Source organism: Culex quinquefasciatus, chromosome 3 (genome assembly GCF_015732765.1).
Source record: "Culex quinquefasciatus strain JHB chromosome 3, VPISU_Cqui_1.0_pri_paternal, whole genome shotgun sequence".
NCBI classification, from domain to species: domain Eukaryota; kingdom Metazoa; phylum Arthropoda; class Insecta; order Diptera; family Culicidae; genus Culex; species Culex quinquefasciatus.
The window spans coordinates 197,690,968-197,712,265 of NC_051863.1; the positions used below are offsets into that span (position 1 = coordinate 197,690,968).

The 21,298-nt window shown below is 37.1% G+C and overlaps 1 protein-coding gene across 2 annotated transcripts in view; it reads right to left on the minus strand.

Moving 5' to 3' along the window:
- Positions 1–1,080: 1,080 nt before the first annotated feature.
- The window catches only part of LOC6031105 (PDZ domain-containing protein GIPC3), a 34,949-nt gene continuing 14,731 nt past the window's right edge, over positions 1,081–21,298 (minus strand). For both annotated transcript variants that reach the window (XM_038263797.1, XM_038263796.1), the window contains 4 exons: positions 2,531–2,761; positions 2,223–2,474; positions 2,072–2,161; positions 1,081–2,007 (listed from right to left, as the gene is read on the minus strand). In XM_038263797.1, coding sequence (XP_038119725.1) covers positions 1,855–2,007; positions 2,072–2,161; positions 2,223–2,474; positions 2,531–2,761 — 726 coding nt within the window. In that variant the 3' untranslated portion in view covers positions 1,081–1,854. The remainder of the gene's footprint in view (positions 2,008–2,071; positions 2,162–2,222; positions 2,475–2,530; positions 2,762–21,298) is intronic.

Genomic DNA, 21,298 nt, shown 5'->3' on the forward strand with positions numbered 1-21,298 from the left:
ATAACTCTCGAGCGGTATGAAAAAATAAATAAATGAATAAATGATTAAAAATATAAAAATGGACATGATTAAAAAAATTGCTTTGCCGTTGCCATTTTTTTCCAATGTTATCTTTCAATACTGAATAAATCATCATAAACCTAGATCAACCATAAATTAACAAAACATGATTGAAAAAGGAATTTTCTAGTTGCTTTTTTCATATTTTTTTGTGAAATCCTAACACGTAGCGCGTAGCTACGGGACAAATGAAGATTATTTCGTTTTACTCGCTTTGTTGTTTTTACATGGGAAGGATTTGATTCATAAGGCAGAGTTACAACGCCTTTAAAAACTCGGATAATGATTTATAACGATTTTTTGTCTAATTTCTGATTGTCGAGCTTAAGTATGACCCCGAAACTACTCTAGAATTTAGATTTTTTTTTACCAAGATGACGGTGATAAATTTTGAGGAGAATGCATTTTTTTTTTTTTTAATTTAATAGGCAATTAACCATTCTAATTTGACTAAAATAGGGTCGCAGAACCCAAATTTGATGTTTAAAGTAAGAAAATTAAAAAAGTTTCTTTATGGTCGATTCTATTATCCGAAGTTCCATATAAACCTTCGGATAATCGAGGCTTCGGATAATCGAGTCTGGACTGTAATTAAATTATCAAATCTTTATATTTAAATTTATTACTTTATAGATCCAGGGTTTTTTTTTCTCAAAATTTATTTTAGCTAAAAGAGCACTCAGCTAGCAAAATCTAAACGTAGAAATATGTAAGACTTATGAATCGATCTCACTTGAATGGTTCTCCAAATCTCTGAATTGCAAACATCCTGGGACAGAACTGCTAAATGCTAATAAATACACAAATTGAAAATTGAAATTTTCTACTTTACGCTCGCTGTTATCTTTTGAAACTTGTGATGAAGTAGCCACAACAAAAATATTACAATTTATGGAGAAGCACGGTGCTTCTGGACAACCAGGTTTGTTGCATACTCACCAGGCGCATGTTTGTTTTAAATTATAAAAAGCAATCGCTTGAAATCGAATGAAAGAAAACTGCTTGTTTAAATTTATTTTAGTATATTATATTTTTATCTTATCGGGTTTCCTAAGTATACAAAAAAAGCCTTTTGTTCAATCCGTTTTTTTAGCTAAAATATCTCTTTCTCTTCTGAATGACTTGATTTTCCCCTTAAATGAAAAGATTGCTTCTTTTTTTCCTTGCTTCACTAAATACAATTCGGCATAAGTACACTTGTTTCTTTTTTTTCGTTTTTTTCTTCACTTGAAACTACGATTACGATTAGTTAAAATTACTTATATCACTTCCGCGCGCGCGTTTCTGCCCCACTTTGCTTTCTTCTTGCTACCTGCTACTGTAAAGAAAATTGATTTGCTCGTTTGCTTGATCATCATCATAAGTATAATTTCCAATAAGGCATATGTGACCGAACCGTCGCGTCACACATTTGGTCCGCATCCCCGCATCGTAACAAACACGACGCACTTATTAACATAACGAAAATTGTAAATGCTATTATCGAAGACGCGAAGAAGCACTTGCGCCTCTCGGCCGAGGGGGGTCAACAATCGATCATAAATAGCTCTTTTTTTGCGGGTAATTAATTTGGACACAGTGCACTGTATTGACTGTAAGTGCCTCTGGCCTTTTTTATGTGTTATCATATTTTATTTTCTCTCTCTGCTTGTTTGTGGTATTGCTTCTTTTTTTTTTTGTTTGCTTAGGAGTGTGTGGGGGGAATGTTTTGCTTTGCTTTCCATTTTTTTTTCATTGTTGTTGTTGCATCAGTATCAACAGGCTTCATCGACTCGATCTTCGATTGGCACCGTCTCATCTTTTATGACGACCCTGCCGGGCATCGGTGACCGCTCCCCACAGTTCGATGATAAAGTCGTCGGTGAATCCGAACGCCTCCAGGTCGGACGCATCGATCGCCTCGGCAAAGTCCATCGAGTTGGTTTTATTGCTACCGAGGTCCCAGATCTACGGAGTTGGAGGGTGTTAAATTGTTGCTCCGATTTAGAGACTTGGGTCAAGAAATACTCACTTGCGTCGCTAGTTCCGTGTCGTTGATTCCCATAAACGAATCTAGCAGTGAATTGATGGCATCTATTCCACACTGAGTTGCATCGTCGTGCTAAAGAAACATTCCTGTTTAGATTTCGACTCGCACAAATCATCTCAAAGCCAATTCTTACCTCGTCCTCGATGGCTGCATTCCCGTTGGACTTAAACCTAAGCGTTTCCTTGCCACTGCCGTAGCCCTGCTTCGTCTGCTTGGCACCGCCCTTGTTGCGTGGCGCAATGCCCTGGAAGCCACTCTTCATGGGCTCCACCAGCCGGATCGTGAAGGTCGACCCGGTCGGAATGTCCTTGAGCATGCGGGCCACCTCGTAGTGCCGTTTGCCGACCACGTTCACCCCGTCCAGCTTCTCGATGTGGTCACCGACCTAAGCACACACACAAATCAGTCCAAATCCCAAATTGACAAAATTGACCAACCAACCTGTATGTGGGGAATCCGGTCAATCACGCTGCCACTTTTGATCCGCTTGATGAACGCGTAGCCGGCGCCGTTATCAGTGATGGTCAGCCCAAGGGCGTCCTCCGACTTGACGATTTCCACCTCCTTCGGGCGGCCCTTTTTGTGTGCAAAGATGAAATCGTTCAGGCCGATCTGTCCGCCCAGCAGGTTGCTCATGTCGACCTTGTGCGAGTTCAGCGTGCAGAACAGAATCTGAAAAAGGGGGTGGGAAAAATAGAATTTGGAATTAAAATAGTGTATAATGCATTTTTTCTTCAATTATTCATAAATTAACAAGTATAATAGATTTTATTTATTATTCATTTTTAAACGGATTAAATGACCTTGTAAATCAAAAATTTTAAATTAAAAAACACTTGAAGTTGATTGCACTACTTTTCCAAAGAAGTAGATTTTTCAGCGATGACTCCGACTTCTGAGATTTACCGTATTTTTGTTTAGGAGTTCAATTCGTTCTAAAAACGATCTTTTGGACGCATTTTGTAGGTCTGACCGTTGACCAACGGCTCTCCTATTCTAAATCAAAATCTTTAAAATCTTTAGATCGACGTGTCGTCAAGTCGCAGCGTGTAAAAAATGTAAAATAATCATATAATTCAAGCTACGTCATTCAAGTTTGAAAAAATAACAGCGAGTGAAAATAATTTTCAACTCATAGAACCCAAACTATGACCAAAAAACAATATTTTGACACTTTGCTTAAATTCTGAGGGCAAACTCAGATTCAGCGTACAAAATTACACGGAAAAAATCTTTTTTACCTTTTTTGCCCAACATTAATATTTCAAAAATGAAAATATTTGTGCTCAGAACGTCACTTTTTTTAAAATATTAACCCAGAATTGCTACACTCAAAAAATAACTTTTGAGGGTTTGTTCTGATGCTATTGAGAAAACTATTCGTAGATGACGTTAATTACGAAATAAAATGTTGCTGTTTTGGACAAAGTTGCATTGATTGGCATGCTTTACAACTTTCTGAAATAAAATCAAAAAATATTCTTGGAAAGTTAGATACAGTCCAGACTCGATTATCCGAAGCCTCGATTATCCGATGTTTCGATTATTCAAAGTTCGATTTTCCGAAGGTTTGTATGGGACTTCGGACAATCTTATCATTACCAATGATATAAGTCAAATTTGAATATGTTTTTGCCTTTTAAATTAAAAAATGTTATTTTTAATATGTCTTCGCTGCCATTTTGGCTGCCATCTTGGATTTAAAAGTTCTAAATTATTTTAGAGTAGTTCATAGAACATATTTTAGCTCGACAATAAAAAATAAGACTACGAAAATATTTTTTTTTGTGATTCGATCATCCGAAGATTCGACTATCCGAATGAATTTTTTCTGGAGTCTGGATTGTTTTTTAAAACATCAAGAGATCATTTTTTGCATTTACAACAAAATTTATCGTTTTAAAATTTAGTTTTATTGGTAACTTTGCATAACTATTTTTGTACCAATTTTGTACACAGTTTTAGAGCAGACAAAAGCAAAAAAAGTATAAAAATAAGGGCTTTGCATGAATTCTTACGAAAGAGTTTTTTGAAAACGTGATAGTTTTGAGCATTTTTGACTAGTTTTCCGAAGTTTTAGCCCCTATAACTCAATTGTGTACTTCCAAAATTTTTTTTTTCGAAAAGTTCAGCAAATTTTGCATAAAAATGTCCCTTTGTACCTTTGTAACTAGATATTGTCGTTTATCAGGTTTTATTTAATCCTGGCATTCTAGATACTGTTGTTGATCAGGTTTTTTTTTAAATCCCGGCAATCTAGCAATGCATGAACTACAAACACGTCAAAGGGTCATCCTTATGCAAAATTTGCTGAACTTTTCGATAAAAATTCTTTTAAAAACCACGATTGAGTTTTAGGGGTTAAAACTAGGAATAAATGGTAAAAAATGGTCTTCTCTTTTTTAAAAAAACTTTATCGTAAAATTCAGATAACTCGTTAACGTGAAGACTTCCATCGTTGCCATGATTTTTCGTTCAAAGATATAAATTTTGCGTCGCGCTATCAATATTTAGACAAAATTCCTTCTACAAGTTGTTTAGAATAGCGCCACACACATGCTGATACTTTTTGGTAACGATTATCCCATTCCTTGCGAAGTTATGGAAATCATCATTAATCAATCGTTGCGAACTAGGACGTCAATGACTGTGCCACAAAATTGTATAAATTATGAAGCACAATTGATCAAAAATTCTTTCTGTGACTTGAAGAAGGCAACAACCGGCACATGCTAATTCATTTTGGTGCAGAAATTCGTTAAATTGAATTTAATACAGATTATTTTAGAGTGATGATCAATTATCTTCGAAAATGATCAACGGCTTCACGTTAAGAATACATGCAAACCCCTTCGCGGCGTGGCTGGAGCAAAATATTATAAACCGAGAAACCCCATCGGATATTTATACGTAGAAAGATATTTATACGTAGAAGTAAATCAAAATATGCTATCGGTGAAAATTGCGTTTTGCAAAGGATTTGAATTTTTGATACGGATTTCTAACTGAATTAGCCTTATAGGTGGATCGATATTTAAAAAATATTTGTTTTTTAAAAATTTGTAGAGAAATCTCTTACCCCTTTTTTAACTTTGTTTATCCGTTTTGATTTCTAAGTGTAAATATAGGTATTCGGTGCCCTCTCCCCGTGCCCATACCTTCACACTTAGGAGACCCGGGAGGCGGAGTCTTATCGCAAAAAGAACGATACACACCTGTGGAACCGTTGACGAAACCGCAAGGTTTAAGAGGGCCACATTATAAGGTGTTACGTCGATTCCGTTTTTTTTATCCGTTTTGATAGTCAAAAGAGATTTCTCTACAAATTTTTAAAAACAAATATTTTTTAAAGATCGATCCACCAATAAGTCTAGGTCAGTCAAAAATCCGTACCGAAAAATTTAAAACCTATAATTTAAAAAAAACGCAATTTTCACCGATCGAATATTTTGATTTCTACAGATTCTGATTCAGACCGGTAAAACATAACTTTCTACGTTTGAATCTCCGATGGGGTATCTGGATTTATAATATTTTGCTCCAGCCACGCCATTATTTATTAAATAAGAAATGACCTCTCTTTGTTTTATCAGGTTCGAAAAGTACATTAAATTTTACTCAAATTACATTTTTGCAATTCCGTCGTGAAACTACTTACGTTTCCTGTCATTCTTGAACGACGAAATAGCCTACTTTTCTGTACCAAAAATAACAGAATCGAATAGCAACACTTTTCAAAGTAAATGCTGAAAAGTTCTACTTTTCAGCACTTGTTTTGAAAAGTAACACTTTTCAACATTTTTTTGATTTAAACGATTTATTGACAAAATACATGAAAATTTGACTTAAAATTTCACTCAGTGTGTGTTTTTTGGAATTGCAAAAAATGTTGTATAGAACTCGTTGCAAAACTTGATTTTTTCAGCACTCTTCGTATTTATCCAACTCGGTGAACCTCGTTGGATAAATGTACGACTCGTGCTGAAAAAACCCTATTTTTGCAACTTGTTGCATAAACTACTACTACGATTTCTGACAGTTGAGTCACGGGAAATTTCAGCAATTTTAAAACATTTTTTTGATTTTTTTAATGAAGAATACTTTTTTCGGAATTTTGAGTACGCCATCAAATCGGGCGTCAGATTTTACAGAAAGGTTCCTTTGACATAAAATTTCTATCTCCTCACGGATTTGAGCTACACATCACTGAAAAACGTGTCTTAATGAACATCCAGAAAAATGAAAGGGGTCGTACAGCCTCACGCCAGATCTCGAAAAATGGACCTCGGATTCATAATCAGGGACCAAAATTACCCTTCAAAGCAAAGTTGACCATCCCATATTCATGGAACCGTGGTGGACTTGTTATAGCCCTCTCGCCATCTCTTGAATTTTAATCAGAGCCCGTTCATTGTACCTTATTACTCTCTGCCCGTGTTATTTTTTCTCACGAATGAGTACTGTGCCATTATTGGTGCATCACAACATTTATAAATAAGTTTTCGTAGAAACTACAGAAATAATGCAGATCTAAAATCAATATGTCTTATACTGATATACAAACATTTTTGCCTACCTCACTCGAAAAACGAAATTCTTAATTTGACCTCCTAGACCCACCTTCATGCATACTTATCGACTCAGAATCACATTCTGACCAAATGTCTGTGTGTGGTGGGATGTTGATCAAAAAAATTTGCACTGGATTATCTCGGCACTGGCTGAACCGATTTAGACCGTATTGGTTTCATTCGATCCGTCTTGGGTCGCATAAGTCGCTATTGAAAAGTTATGCTAAAAAACGATACTAACAAAAATCCGGAAGATTGTAAAAAGGGTGGTTTTTGTAAGAAACCCCGTCATGTTATACATTTTTAGAAAGGTATTCGAAAGACCTTTCCAACGAGTTCAATAGTTTGAAGATTTGACAACCCTATCAAAAGCTATGCGCACTGTTGTTATTTATGTGTTATTTATGCACTTTTTAGAGGCCGGATCTCATATATTTCGATGAAAACGTTGTCCGGATCTATCATGCGACCTGTCGATGAATAGATGATCAAAAGATCTTTCCAACGAGTTCAATAGATTGCAGATCTGACAACCCTATTAAAAGTTATAAGCGCATAAGTGCCCTGAATTATGAAGATCTGACTACCCAATCTGATGGTATGAATAATGAATCAAGTTGATAGAACACTTAAAGGTCCGCCCTTTTGGATAGCATTACCCTCTAAATGTGAGGAAGGCAACAACCACCTAAGGGTGGATTAAGTAATGTTTTAATAATAATTTAAATAATAAATTTTAAATAATTAAAAATTCTCAAAAACATATTACAACTAAATCACATGCCTCAATCTAAATCGGCGACATTGCAGTGTTCTCCGCTTTCTTCACTTGTAAACCACACTTGCACACTTCAACTCATCACTCTACAAAATGTTTCAATTTAAATTATTTCCACCGCGATAGTCACAGCACTGCAAACGAGCGGGGGTTTTCCTCGAGCGATTACCGACCGATTTCCGTCCGATTTCGATGCACCATCCGAGAGGCGTTTCCAGCAACACTAACCGCACCGCTCGACTTTGGCTGCTCATGGCGGTGGCGCCCGTGACCCTCGATCATCTGCTGGTGGCTTTGTGCATCATCAACAACATCTCCATCAACACATGATGCAAAAGAGAGAGAGAGAGGTTGAGCAAGAGCGAGGCCACTTTTGATGCGGAAGATTTTTTGCTTACACTTTTTTTTCACGATTTATGAAGCATAAGTTCAAGGGGGGTTCGAAAGCTCATTTTTTTCTCTCTCGTGCGGAAGATGGCTTACTCTCACTCTCTTGATCTCAGCAAGGGGGGGAGGGGGGCTTTGGTTGGTTAGGTTGAGTAATGGCCGCGGGGCTGTTTTCACTTTACTATGGATTGCGGGGAAATTTTTCAGAGAAAATGACGAAAAAAAAGTCGTCTTCGGCGACGGTTGTTGGCCAATGTCGACGTTTTTTGCTTCGTGGAAATTAATTTCCACTTGATCGAGACTTTAGTTCCAATAAATGCTACTCATTTTAGATTTTAAATATCGAATAATAGAAAATAACGTTTCCATATCGATAGCAATCACGATCTTGATCGCATTCCATAGCTTAATTTTCACATCGCTTCCACGGATCATCATCATACCGATCATGGTGAGATGGGATATGAAATGAGCTTGTGCAATAATTTTTGAAGCCTCTGTATTTTTTTTTTTTTTTTTTAAGATTGAATAACTTGGCTGCGTGAGCTACTGTTTGATGTGCTTGATTTCATGCATATGCAATTCAAGTCTTTTTCAGTCTTATTCGGTTGCATGTTGCCTGCATCTCGAGACACGAGACGTGACTCGTGCGCCAAGCATCATGTAATCGCGCCGCACTTTTTGGAGATTTATTTTAAGTTTGGTGGGAAAAACCGTCATGCGTCATTGCCTACCTCTTAATTGAATCAAACAATGAGCTAGGGATGCTCCAATTGCAATCGGCCCACCCGTGTATCGAAAATAACGAACAGAGTCACGTGAACGAGGGGGTCGTCCACAAATCACGCATCACAACGAAAAGTTTTGTTATGCTCTTTACACAAATTAACAGAAAATGATTTATGTTGATTGGCAACATTGGGCAACGTTGTTTATGGATTGCCCCGCAACACGTTTTCCTTGTTGTTTTCGTTTCGCATCGAGGGTCGACGGAACGCATGTAAGGTAATTGTATTCACGTTGATTTGGTGTGAACAGGTGTGATACATGAATGTTGTGGAGATTTGTGCACGAATTTCAAATTCGTCTGTAAATATTATTCCCTTATTTACAGACAAATTAGAAATTCGTGCACAAATCACCACAACAAAAGCATAATTTAAAACATTTTTGCATAATTATTTATTTTAAGTTGATAAATTTTTTTTGAAATAAAACACCCAAAAACCAAAAAAAAAAAATTAGCAATTGTAAACATTAAAGTATGAAGTTTACTCAAATATTTATAATGCCCGAACAAGTTATTTGGCAAATTTGTTTCAAGATTTTCTTTAGGCGATGAGTGATTTTTCGATAAATAATCCAACTAAAGTTAGATTTATTCAAAAAATTGCAATTTTTCGTTTTTTCCAGTAGTGCCCAACCCTGAAAATATTTTTTTTTCAGTATTTTGAAATACAACCACTAAAAAACAGAAAAAAAATGTTCTGTTCGTTATCACCCAGATATACATATACATTTTCATAGTATTTTCAATCTAAATTTAAATTTTTGGTTTTTATTTATTTCCTTTCATTTTGATGAAGTTGAGGGGGAGGGATAAAAACTTCAATAGTAGTAGTTTATGCAACAAGTTGCAAAAAGAAGATTTTTTCAGCACAAGTCGTACATTTACCCAACGAGTTTTACCGAGTTGGATAAAAACGACGAGTTCTGAAAAAAAATCAAGTTTTGCAAAGAGTTGCTTACATATTTTTTAAGCTATATCGAAACGCGATTTTTGAATGGAATGCTATGTCAAACCCCCATGTGTTAGAGCAAACTCATCATTCTAAACAAAAAATATTGAAAAATGTTACTTTTCGATACTAGTGCTGAAAAGTTCAACTTTTCAGCACCCATTTCAGTGTTGAAAAGTAGAACTTTTCAAAAAGGACAATTTTTTCAGCACTAGTTGTACATTTATCCAACGAAGTTCACCTAGTTGGATAAATACGACGAGTGCTGAAAAAATCAAGTTTTGCAACGAGTTCCATGCAACATTTTTTGCATTTCTGAAAAACACCCATTGAGTGAAATTTCAAGTCAAATGTTCAAGTATTTTGTCAATAAATCATTTAAATAAAAAAATGTTGAAAAGTATTACACTCATCCCTCATATTCGGAACAGTTTACAGATCGGCCAATGTTCAAAAAATCATAGCAAATCGATAATTGAACGTAAGGATTCGCTGTTACCTTCATTTGAAAGCTTTTCTTGGGATCTTTCGAATGCTGTATCTAACAACTGCAAATTTCAACTTTTATATCAAGTTTTTGAAGAAAAACATTGACCCTTGAAATCCACAAATTCGGAACACTTTTTTCTTACGGATGTAAACAAACTTTGGTTCTCCCCATGAGTACACAACTTTTACAAAATAATGACTTCACGCACTGAAACCAACGAAATTCAAGCTTAGTTAAGTTTTATGAATGGTGTGATAACTTTTTTTTGTGAAAATATCGGTTAAATTCAGGTGTTCCACAATTGTGGGAGGCACAATAACATCCCACAATCATGGAACAGGCAATTTGGAGGCAGTGTTTTGCTGCTAGGGATAAAATAGTCTTGAAATGAAGGTTTTTGTTCAAAAAGTACTACTTTTACTAGTGAAATAGCAAGAGAATGTCCAAATAAAGGTCCTAAAAATAATAGGGTCGACAGAAAAGATGCATTTGGTATGCTATTGACAAATTATCACAAAAGTGTTCCGAATTTGTGGGTGTTCCGAATATGTGGGATGATTGTACTTTTCAAATCAATTTTCAGCATTTATTTCGAAACGTGTTGCTATTCGATTCCGTTATTTTTGGTACAGAAAAGTTGGCTATTTCGTCGTTCAAGAATGACAGGTTTCACGACGGAATTGCAAAAAATGCATTTTTTGCGTTTTTTGCGTAGTTTTTAGCAATAATATAATGATTGTCAAACTTGTACAACTTATTGTACTCTATTTTAAATACATTGTGTATTGTTTATTTTAGGTATTTTTGATGAAATAGGGCACCTATGGACTTTTTGCATTTTTAATGTTTTGGGATTACAGACGGAAAAAGAAATTAAACTTAGGAAAAAAATATATTTAAAAAAATTGATATTTTGCAAATTTTTGGTAACTGTTAAAATGTACTAAGCATTTTGAAAAACTGTAATTCATGTAACACATGTATACAGGTAAAATTACATAAAATTGTGGTAATATTTAACCATCAAATTTCCAAGGCTCCAATTTTTTTATAGTGATGCAAGAAATTTTTCTTAAAAACCTTATAAGAGTTGTTGAGATAACAGTTAAACTTTTACAAAGGGAATGAGTATTTCAACTGCGATTCTCACATTTTTCAAATCATCCCAAAAGCCCATCTGAACCTCAAAGGGAAGCATAGAGTTCGCCCCGACACGGCCCAGCCCGACTCCACCGTATCAAAAACTCAATTAGCAATTCCCAGCCCGCAAACATCAGCAGCGCGCCGTGCCGAATTGGTAGCACTGATCCATATTAAGTCGATGCAAAGCAAACCAAGTCAGCCCGTGGCAACAAGTGCCCGCAAGAGTTGCTTCTTCTTCTTCGTTCATTCTCCTCAGCCCGAGCCGAGTTTGTTTGCAAAGAGAAAGGAAATATCGGTTAAACTGATTCCGGCGGGTCTCATTCCGGCTTCGTCGGGGAGGAGGAGGTGGAGACAGGGAGCACATGTTTTCCGCAGTCGGAATTGGTTTTGCATTGACGGGGTAACCTCAATTTTCGGTTGATTATTATCATTATTAACAGACCTCTCACCACCGCCAGCCATCGATCGTCAGAAGAAAAAGAAGCTCAATTTGGTTTACTTTTGCGGCACCGACTGACAGACTGGCATCTGACTGCTGGGAGGAAGATTAAGAGCTCGGCGCGTGGACTCCTCCGGTGGTGAATGCGCAGATTCCACCGACACTGACACCTCGGAGAAGAAGATAGAGAGGGAGGTGCATTGACTTGAGTCACGTAATGACGTCGATGCTCTGACTGGTGACGACTCAAAACCACTTTTGGCCTCGGGTAACAGATAATTGGCCAAGTTATGGGGAAGCTGATAGTTTCGCTATCATCTCGAGTAATTTTCGATAATTTGAGGGAGGCAAGCTACGAGCCCCACATGATATTGAATAATGATGTTATTTATCTTTCTATGGAAATAAGTAATCCAAACCTTTGTACCTTTTCTTTTATAGATTTTGACATATTTTTCTTAAGTACCGGATAAATCAAGACTACAGTCTGAATAGGGACAGTTGTATTTAATTCATTTAAAAGCTTAAATTTAGGAAATCTAAATCCAATCTAAACTTATTTAGTTGATCTGTATTTGTTCTAACTGAAATTATTTGAAAAATAAAGTGCAAGAACCTTGCTAAAAAAGCTGTCCCAATTTGCCCCAGATGAGGTACACCACATAACAACCCTATTTTGTACACTTTAAAAACATTATGTTTACTTAGAGCGTATCCTAGACCTTATACCTTCCCAAAACCCGTTCAACTCCAAGCGGAACTTATTTGGTGACACCATAGAGATTTTCCCATGCCCCATTAAAAAAAATGGAGCATCAACACGACCCGTCTTCCAAATCCTTTTCCTTGTCCCTGGTGCGGGATGGGAACGACCGGCAATGGACCGCTGTGTCGATGTTGAGGATCCGATTCAGGTGGAATTGGTTTTATTCCCATTTATCAACTCCTGGGCATCCTGTTTTGGAATATCATCCAGTCTGCAATCCGCTAAAATCACCGACTCCAAGCGAAGCGAAAACGTACTATTATCGGCGTTTTTTGGTAAAATCGAACATATTGTTAAGCTAATTTCAAAAATAGTTTTTAGTTGCAGAGTCAAATTTGCTTATAATTTTTTTTTCGCATTTTTTAAAGATCAATAAAAACTGTAATAAAAAATAAAGAATATTTTGATTTTTTTCTATACTTTTTCAACTCTCATTTATTTAGCAACAACGAAGAAATCAAATTGTGTAAACTTTCAAGAAACCTTCCCGCAACATAATTTTCTGATTAATGACTTTCGACTTACATAAATCCTAGACTCTCGAGTAAAACCATTCAAGCGTTTTTTTTTCACTCTACAAGGCATTTCAAACAAGATTTTTGCATTCCTCTCGTTCTCATTGAATCTATTTGGATCACAGAGGCGCCTCCCGTTGCCCCGTTGGAGATCAGTCTCAAAATTGATCAAGATAACGCAGGTAAACAGCACTCTACTTTGCATGTACGAACATCTACCAGATAGAACGGTTTACGTGTACTAGTTAGTTAGTCTACACAACTACACTGGCGGTGGAATGGGATAGAGAGGTTACAGCAACTGTTGCACGCAACCATCGTCAAACGAAGCCTCACTAAATAGACATGTATCGGGGGAGGGAAGAGTGCTAGATAATCCAGTTATGCATGCCCTATTACCTTTTTTCTCGTTTTTTTTTTCGCTCAGCAGTCGACCTCCTAATCCAAGCGTGACGCATTTTACCCATATTTACCGTAAATTGATTAGTAAGAAACTCAGCTGTTTGCTGGGAAAGCACTTCTTAAGTAGGTTTATTTTTATTCAAAATGATCTGACCTAATCTGCTTATGAAAAACAGGAATGTTCTGTTGCGTATTGCTTACTATAAGATTTAATTTCGAATTAACCTCTTCTAATTAGTATTAAAACTAGCACTAATTTATGCAAACTCCAATGTAAACATGGCCTAAAGTACAAAATTCAATGTCTACGCGGAAATTTGCATTTAAATTTCGTCCCAGTTCCATATCCAACAATTCGTCGTCCATTACATTGGCCGGCCTCGGCGAACCCTAGGTCCAAACGACGCCGCCGCCGCCGCCGCCGCCGCACAACACAGGTGATAAATTTCAGTAACAACCGGTGCGCAAAAATCGCACCAGCCTCAGCAACCTCAGCAAAAGAGAGCTCACCGACCTTTGCTGGCCATGACGACGACAACGACTATTATATGACTCTACTCGCTCTCTCTCTCTCCACATGGTCCGCGGTGGTACCACAGTTGACTGATCCAAAAAGAGGGGAACCACGCTCTGTTTCACATGAGCCAACACTGAACCCGCGGACTTCAAACTTCAATTCAGTAGACTCTCCGCCAACGCACCAAACTCCAAACCATACCATATGCAGCAGCAGCAGCAGGTCGTTTAATGAAATTAACAAAGTTTTGGGGGAAATTCCCCTCTCCTGAGGCGATCGACCTGTTGCTGTTGAGGCGCCCCCCCTGATGGCCAGAGCAATATCCGGTCTTGGCTATTCAGTGTCACTTCAACAGTCTCCGAATGAAAGTGGCCAAGACGAGCTGATGAGTTAGAGGGTTTCAATCTCACTCTCACGCAGTCAAGGTTACCGTCTGGGTCATGCGCGTCCGTCAAACCCATAATTTATTAGTTATTATTTATATATGCTGTAGTGGTTACGGTGGACGCAGCCAACAATGTTGGACAGGTATATTAATGGATGGAGTCTAAAACTGAATCGTATTTTTTTTTAGAATATGATTAAAAACCTCACAGAAAATCACTTTAGCAAAATGATTTGAATAAGGTGCCCATGTTTGCATAAATGTCCCATATGCAAAAACAGCAAGCTGAGAAAAAGGCATTTGGAGTTTTCCCCACACATAAGGCTACGTGTTAAGTTTTCACGAAAAAACTGGCTTTCCTCCTGATTTCTAGAAAAAAAAGTACTGGATGTTATAGGCTCTTTTGAAAGAGCACACGATTTTGAACCAAAAGTGATGAAAATGCCTATGGGACATTTATGCAATCATCATCATCATCATCATCGCTTCAAAAAAAAAACATAAAATAAAAAAATCGTTAAAAAAAATCAAAATTAAAATAATTTAACATTGGTTTTTCCATAAATTAGAACTTTGCAGCACTTGTACAGAAAAGTAATACTTTTAGACTCTTTTATTTTTTATGAAGCAAAATAGGCCGTTTCGTCATTTTAATTTTCAATTAATAAGAAACGATAGCACTTTGTATCATATTTAAGATAGAAGGGAGCAGTGACAGGAAAACAGTAGTTTAGTTATGGAGCTGCAAAAAGTTTTTTTTCCAGAGGGCGGAAAAATGTTCAACTATAACTTTCTCTTAGGAACATTGTATATGTTTAATTTAGATGAAACATTGTCGATACATTCCCAATGTTTTAATGATTAAGGGAGCTAAAAAGGCATGATTTGCACTAGAGTTAGGATGGTAAAATCTGGTTCAGGAGACATAAACTTTTGAAAAAGAAATATTTTTGGAAAAAATCTAAAATATTGTCAAACAAAACATCAACACTACCAGAGAGCAAAAAAAAACAATAGACTTTAAAATTTCAATGGAAATGTTTTGCACTTCCGTCGTGAAACTACTAACTTTTCCTGTCAGTATCTAACGACGAAACAGCCTACTATTCTTTAATAAAAACTAACTTAATCCACCTATGTGGTTGGAGCCTTCCTCACTTATTATCAACAATGGCTGATATGAAATTTCATCTCTTTCAGATACAAAAATTTCATCTCTTTTTTAGATCCGGAGTAAAAAAGTACATCAATATCACATCAGTGTACATATCTCAAGACAGGGTTGCCAGATCTCCAATGTTTTGAACTGGTTGGAAATGTCTTTTCATAACCTAACCAACGATGGGTCGGATGGTGGATCAGGACATAGTTTACATACATTTAGATGAGATCCGGTTTCCAAAAAGTACATAAATGTCACTTAAGTGGCCATATCTCGAGACAGGGTTGCCAAATCTCCAATTATTTGAACTCGTTGGAAAGGGCTTTTGATAACCTAACCAACGATGGGTCGGGTGGTGGATCCGGACATAGTTTACATACATTTAAATGAGATCCAGCTTCAAAAAAGTACATAAATGTCACTTAAGTGGCCATATCTCGAGACAGGGTTGCCAGATCTTCAATGTTTTGGACTCGTTGGAAAGGTCTTTTGATAACCTTACCAACAATGGGTCGGATGGTGGATCAGGACATAGTTTACATACATTTAGATGAGATCCGGTTTCCAAAAAGTACATAAATGTCACTTAAGTGACCATATCTCGAGACAGGGTTGCCAGATCTCTAATGTTTTGAACTCGTTGGAAAGGTCTTTTAATAACCTAACCAATGATGGGCCGGATGATGGACCCGGACATAGTTTACATACATTTAGATGAGATCCGGTTTCCAAAAAGTACATAAATGTCACTTAAGTGACCATATCTCGAGACAGGGTTGCCAGATCTCTAATGTTTTGAACTCGTTGGAAAGTTCTTTTGATAACCTTACCAACAATGGGTCGGATGGTGGATCCGAACATAGTTTACATACATTTAAGTGAGATCCGGCTTCCAAAAAGTACATCAATATCACTTAAGTGGCCATATCTCGAGACAGGGTTGCCAGATCTCTAATGTTTTGAACTCGTTAGAAAGGTCTTTTGATAACCTTACCAACGATGGGTCGGATGGTGGATCCGAACATAGTTTACATACATTTAAGTGAGATCCGGCTTCCAAAAAGTACATCAATATCACTTAAGTGGCCATATCTCGAGACAGGGTTGCCAGATCTTCAATGTTTTGGACTCGTTGGAAAGTTCTTTTGATAACCTAACCAACGATGGGTCGGATGGTGGACCCGGACATAGTTTACATGCATTTAAGTGAGATCCGGATATATGTGAAAACACATTTTTATACATAACTTTTGAACTACTTATCAAAACTTCAATCTGTATAAAACTCGATCTATGGGACCCTAAACCAAGTCGAATGCAACAGGTTCGGGTCAAATCGGTTCAGCCAGTGCCGAGAAACATGAGCTAGTTTGTTGGTCACATACATACATACACACACACATACACACACACATACACACACACATACACACAGACATTTGTTCAGTTTTCGATTCTGAGTCGATATGTATACATGAAGGTGGGTCTACGACGTTTTGATTCAAAGTTCATTTTTAGAGCAGGATTATAGCCTTACCTCAGTGAGGAAGGCAAAACAACAGAATCAAATGGAAACACGTTTCAAACGAAATGCTGAAAAGTTCAACTTTTCAGCACCGAAATGGATGCTGAAAAGTTGGGCTTTTCAGCACTTGCTTCAAAAGTAATATTTTTCAACATTGTTTTGATGTAAACGGTGGATTGACTAAACACATTGATATTTGACTTACAATTCCACTCAATGATTGTTTTTCGGAATTGCAAATAATTTTGTATGGAACTCGTTGCAAAACTTATTTTTTCAGCACTCGGCGTATTTATCCAATTCGATAAACCTCATTGGATAAATGTACGACTCGTGCTGAAAAAATCTTATTTTGCAACTTGTTGCACAAACTAATATTAAATCATTCCATTTTAATTTTTTTTTGAAATTAGGTGCAGTGCCGCAAAAAGTTTCTTTTCTTTTTTTTATAGCAGCTATAACAGCTATAACAATTACAACAGTTATGTTACCGTCTTTTTTGCAAAATATTAATTATTCACGTAAAATAAAACAAAACATTTTCTACTGAATTTTTTTTGCATGATTGTTTTTTTTTTATTTTAACAGTTACCTTTTCTGATTAATTGTTTCTATTTTCATGTTTTTTGCCTTTCTTACAAAAGAAAGGTTTAAGGTTTGCTTTTGGAAAAACGCTTTTTCAGAAATCTTAAAAAAATCGTGCCCGGCGGGGAATCGTCCTAAAAAAAATCTTATTACTAATTTGATGGTTATGATGCGCTCTTTCGATTGAATTTTGGCTCGAAACCCGGAACTCAAAGCCTGATTTTTGAGAGCTCTTTTTCTGAAATACTTGTGCGATGTCTGTATCCGCTCTTAAAAATGTGTGTCTTTTATCATTGGAAAACCGCTCGTAAAACCAACAATTTTTATATTTCAGATTTGTAGCCATGGGGTCGGAGATGAACATTTTACTTTTCGATCCACAATTTTCGATCAATAAATGTTTTCAAAGCCATTTTTAGAGGTATTTTTTGGACTATTTTACAGATAACACTATCTAATTACAAGAATTTCGTTTCAAACAAAAAGCCATTCGAAATCATGCGCCATAAACTGCTTGGGCCCAAAATTTGAAGCTTTTCCAAAATGTATTTGCAGAGATATAGCCATATTAGTGTTTTTGCCTTCCTCACTGAGGTAAGGCTATAATCCTGCTCTAAAAATGAACTTTGTATAAAAACAGCGTAGACCCACCTTCATGTATACATATCGACTCAGAATCGAAAACTGAACAAATGTCTGTGTGTATGTGTGTGTGTGTATGTGTGTGTGTATGTGTGTGTGTATGTATGTATGTGACCAACAAACTAGCTCATGTTTCTCGGCACTGGCTGAACCGATTTGACCCGAACTTGTTGCATTCGACTTGGTTTAGGGTCCCATAGATCGAGTTTTATACAGATTGAAGTTTCAATAAGTAATTCAAAAGTTATGTATAAAAATGTGTTTTCATATATATCCGGATCTCACTTAAATGTATGTAAACTATGTCCGGATCCAATATCCGACCCATTGTTGGTTAGGTTATCAAAAGACCTTTCCAACGAATCCAAAACATTGAAGATCTGGCAACCCTGTCTCGAGATATGGCCACTTTAGTGATATTGATGTACTTTTTGGAAGCCGGATCTCACTTAAATGTACGTAAACTATGTCCGGATCCACCATCCGACCCATTGTTGGTTAGGTTATCAAAAAACCTTTCCAACGAGTCCAAAACATTGAAGATCTGGCAACCCTGTCTCGAAATATGGCCACTTAAGTGATATTTATGTACTTTTTTGAAGCCGGATCTCACTTAAATGTATGTAAACTATGTCTGGATCCACCATCCGACCCATTGTTGGTTAGGTTATCAAAAAACCTTTCCAACGAGTCCAAAACATTGAAGATCTGGCAACCCTGTCTCGAGATATGGCCACTTAAGTGATATTTATGTACTTTTTTGAAGCCGGATCTCACTTAAATGTATGTAAACTATGTCCGGATCCACCATCCGACCCATTGTTGGTTAGGTTATCAAAAGACCTTTCCAACGAGTCCAAAACATTGAAGATCTGGCAACCCTGTCTCGAGATATGGCCACTTAAGTGATATTTATGTACTTTTTGAAGCCGGATCTCACTTAAATGTATGTAAACTATGTCCGGATCCACCATCCGACCCATTGTTGGTTAGGTTATCAAAAGACCTTTCCAACGAGTCCAAAACATTGAAGATCTGGCAACCCTGTCTCGAGATATGGCCACTTAAGTGATATTTATGTACTTTTTTGAAGCCGGATCTCACTTAAATGTATGTAAACTATGTCTGGATCCACCATCTGACCCATTGTTGGTTAGGTTATCAAAAGACCTTTCCAACGAGTCCAAAACATTGAAGATCTGGCAACCCTGTCTCGAGATATGGCCACTGAAGTGATATTGATGTACTTTTTGGAAGTCGGATCTCACTGAAATGTATGTAAACTATGTCCGGATCCACTATCCGACCCATCGTTGGTTAGGTTATCAAAAGACATTTCCATCGAGTTCAAAACATAGAAGATCTGGCAACCCTGTCTCGAGATATGGCCACTTAAGTGATATTTATGTTCTTTTTTAATCCAGATCTAAAAAATAGATGAAATTTTTGTACAGCCATTGATGGTAATGAGTGAGGAAGGCTTCAACCACATAGGTGGATTAAGTTAGTTTTCGTCTTATTTTTACCTTATTTTATCCTATTTAATTTTTGGTTTTATACAGATTCATATACTGAACATCAAATTCGAAGTCCCGGCTCGTTCTCGCCCGAAGAACGACAAGTCGTCAAGTCGAAGCATAAACGCCAGCACATTTACGATTGCGCGTTTTACGCTGCGCGTGAAAGTGTTCTTTCTGGCTTCTCATAATAGATCGACAATGTGCAATATCGATACATATTTCTTTAAGTTAATCATAGACTAACATTAAAGACTGAGTACACGAAAAAAAAATTCTCAAAATCGTGAATTAAATTCACGAATGCGAGAACCACGAAGGAATATATTCACGTTTATAGTGCAAATGCACCATGCTCATGAATAAATTCCTTCGTGGTTCTCACATTCGTGAACTTAATTCACGATTACGAGAATTGTTTTTTTTTGTGTACCCTTTTTTCCTAATAATGTCAATCCAATAAGTTTTTCTGAACTAGATATAATTATCTTGCGACCCATAATGTTCTTCTGAAATTAAAAAAAATGCATTCGAGGTTTAGTCTAAAAAGATTCGAAGCTTCAGGTCCAATTCTTACTGGGTGGTATCATTATATTTCTGAAAAAATTAATTGCCCCAATATATTTTTCAAGTTTCATCATTTTGTAAGAAAGGCTCTATTTCACCTGTGGTGATATTAAATCGGGCTATTTTTGTATAAAATTAATTGATTTACGTTTAAGTTGCAGCAAATTGCGTTAAAATTAAAGTGAGTATCTGTATGTTGATTTTTTCTTCTTTGTCCATAATTTGCTCCTTTACTAGAAATAACGTCAACTAAAAGATTAATGACAAGCCATAAATAATAACTTATCGAGGCCACTCTCAGTTTAAACGCTCGTTAGTGCCATCACACCCTCTCAAAACGAGATCCAGCAGCAGCCAGTCTAAGTGTTTCACTTTCGCTTGGAATGCTAATTTCGCTGTTATATTTTACAACCGTCCGTCCGTTCCGTCCAGCAACACCAACAAGTCGTGAAACAAACTGGGGAGCCACCTCCCAAGTCCAGCCGAAAACAGGTACAAATTTTCACCTTCCACTGCTGCTACCGAGAGGAGACTGCCAACGTCGTCTAATTAATTTGATCACACACACACACGTTCGTCGTCCAAAGTCTGAATGAAGTCTCCATAGCGGGTTGAAAACTTCAAACACACCATCCAAACAAGCATCTAAACAAACCAGATCTTCCGAGTCCGATAGAAAGTGACCACCGCACGACTTGGCTCTTTGAGGCCATATCAGAAACAAAATAGTCGTTGAACCCCAACAACAGTGTTGCCGCGTGTCCTTCCCCCTCCCCAATGTGGCCGAACCACGCAGCATCCGCTTAAGATGGACCTTCTGTGATAAGGTGATTGCAATCGCAAACTTTACCCGGGCTGACGACAAACTGCAGCCGCCAAACGAGCGCAAAAGTCATTGTCCGGGGGCCGCCTTCCGGACTGCCCCCGATTAGGAGGAGAGCCCGTCGTCTACTCTATACTGCAGTGTGGCCACTTTTGGCTGTTTGGCCGTTTGGTCGCTATAAGGTAGTTTCACTTTAAATTAGACGCTCTCGACGACGACGATGGCCGGCCAAACCAGTCTTCGGCTGGCGAGGAGT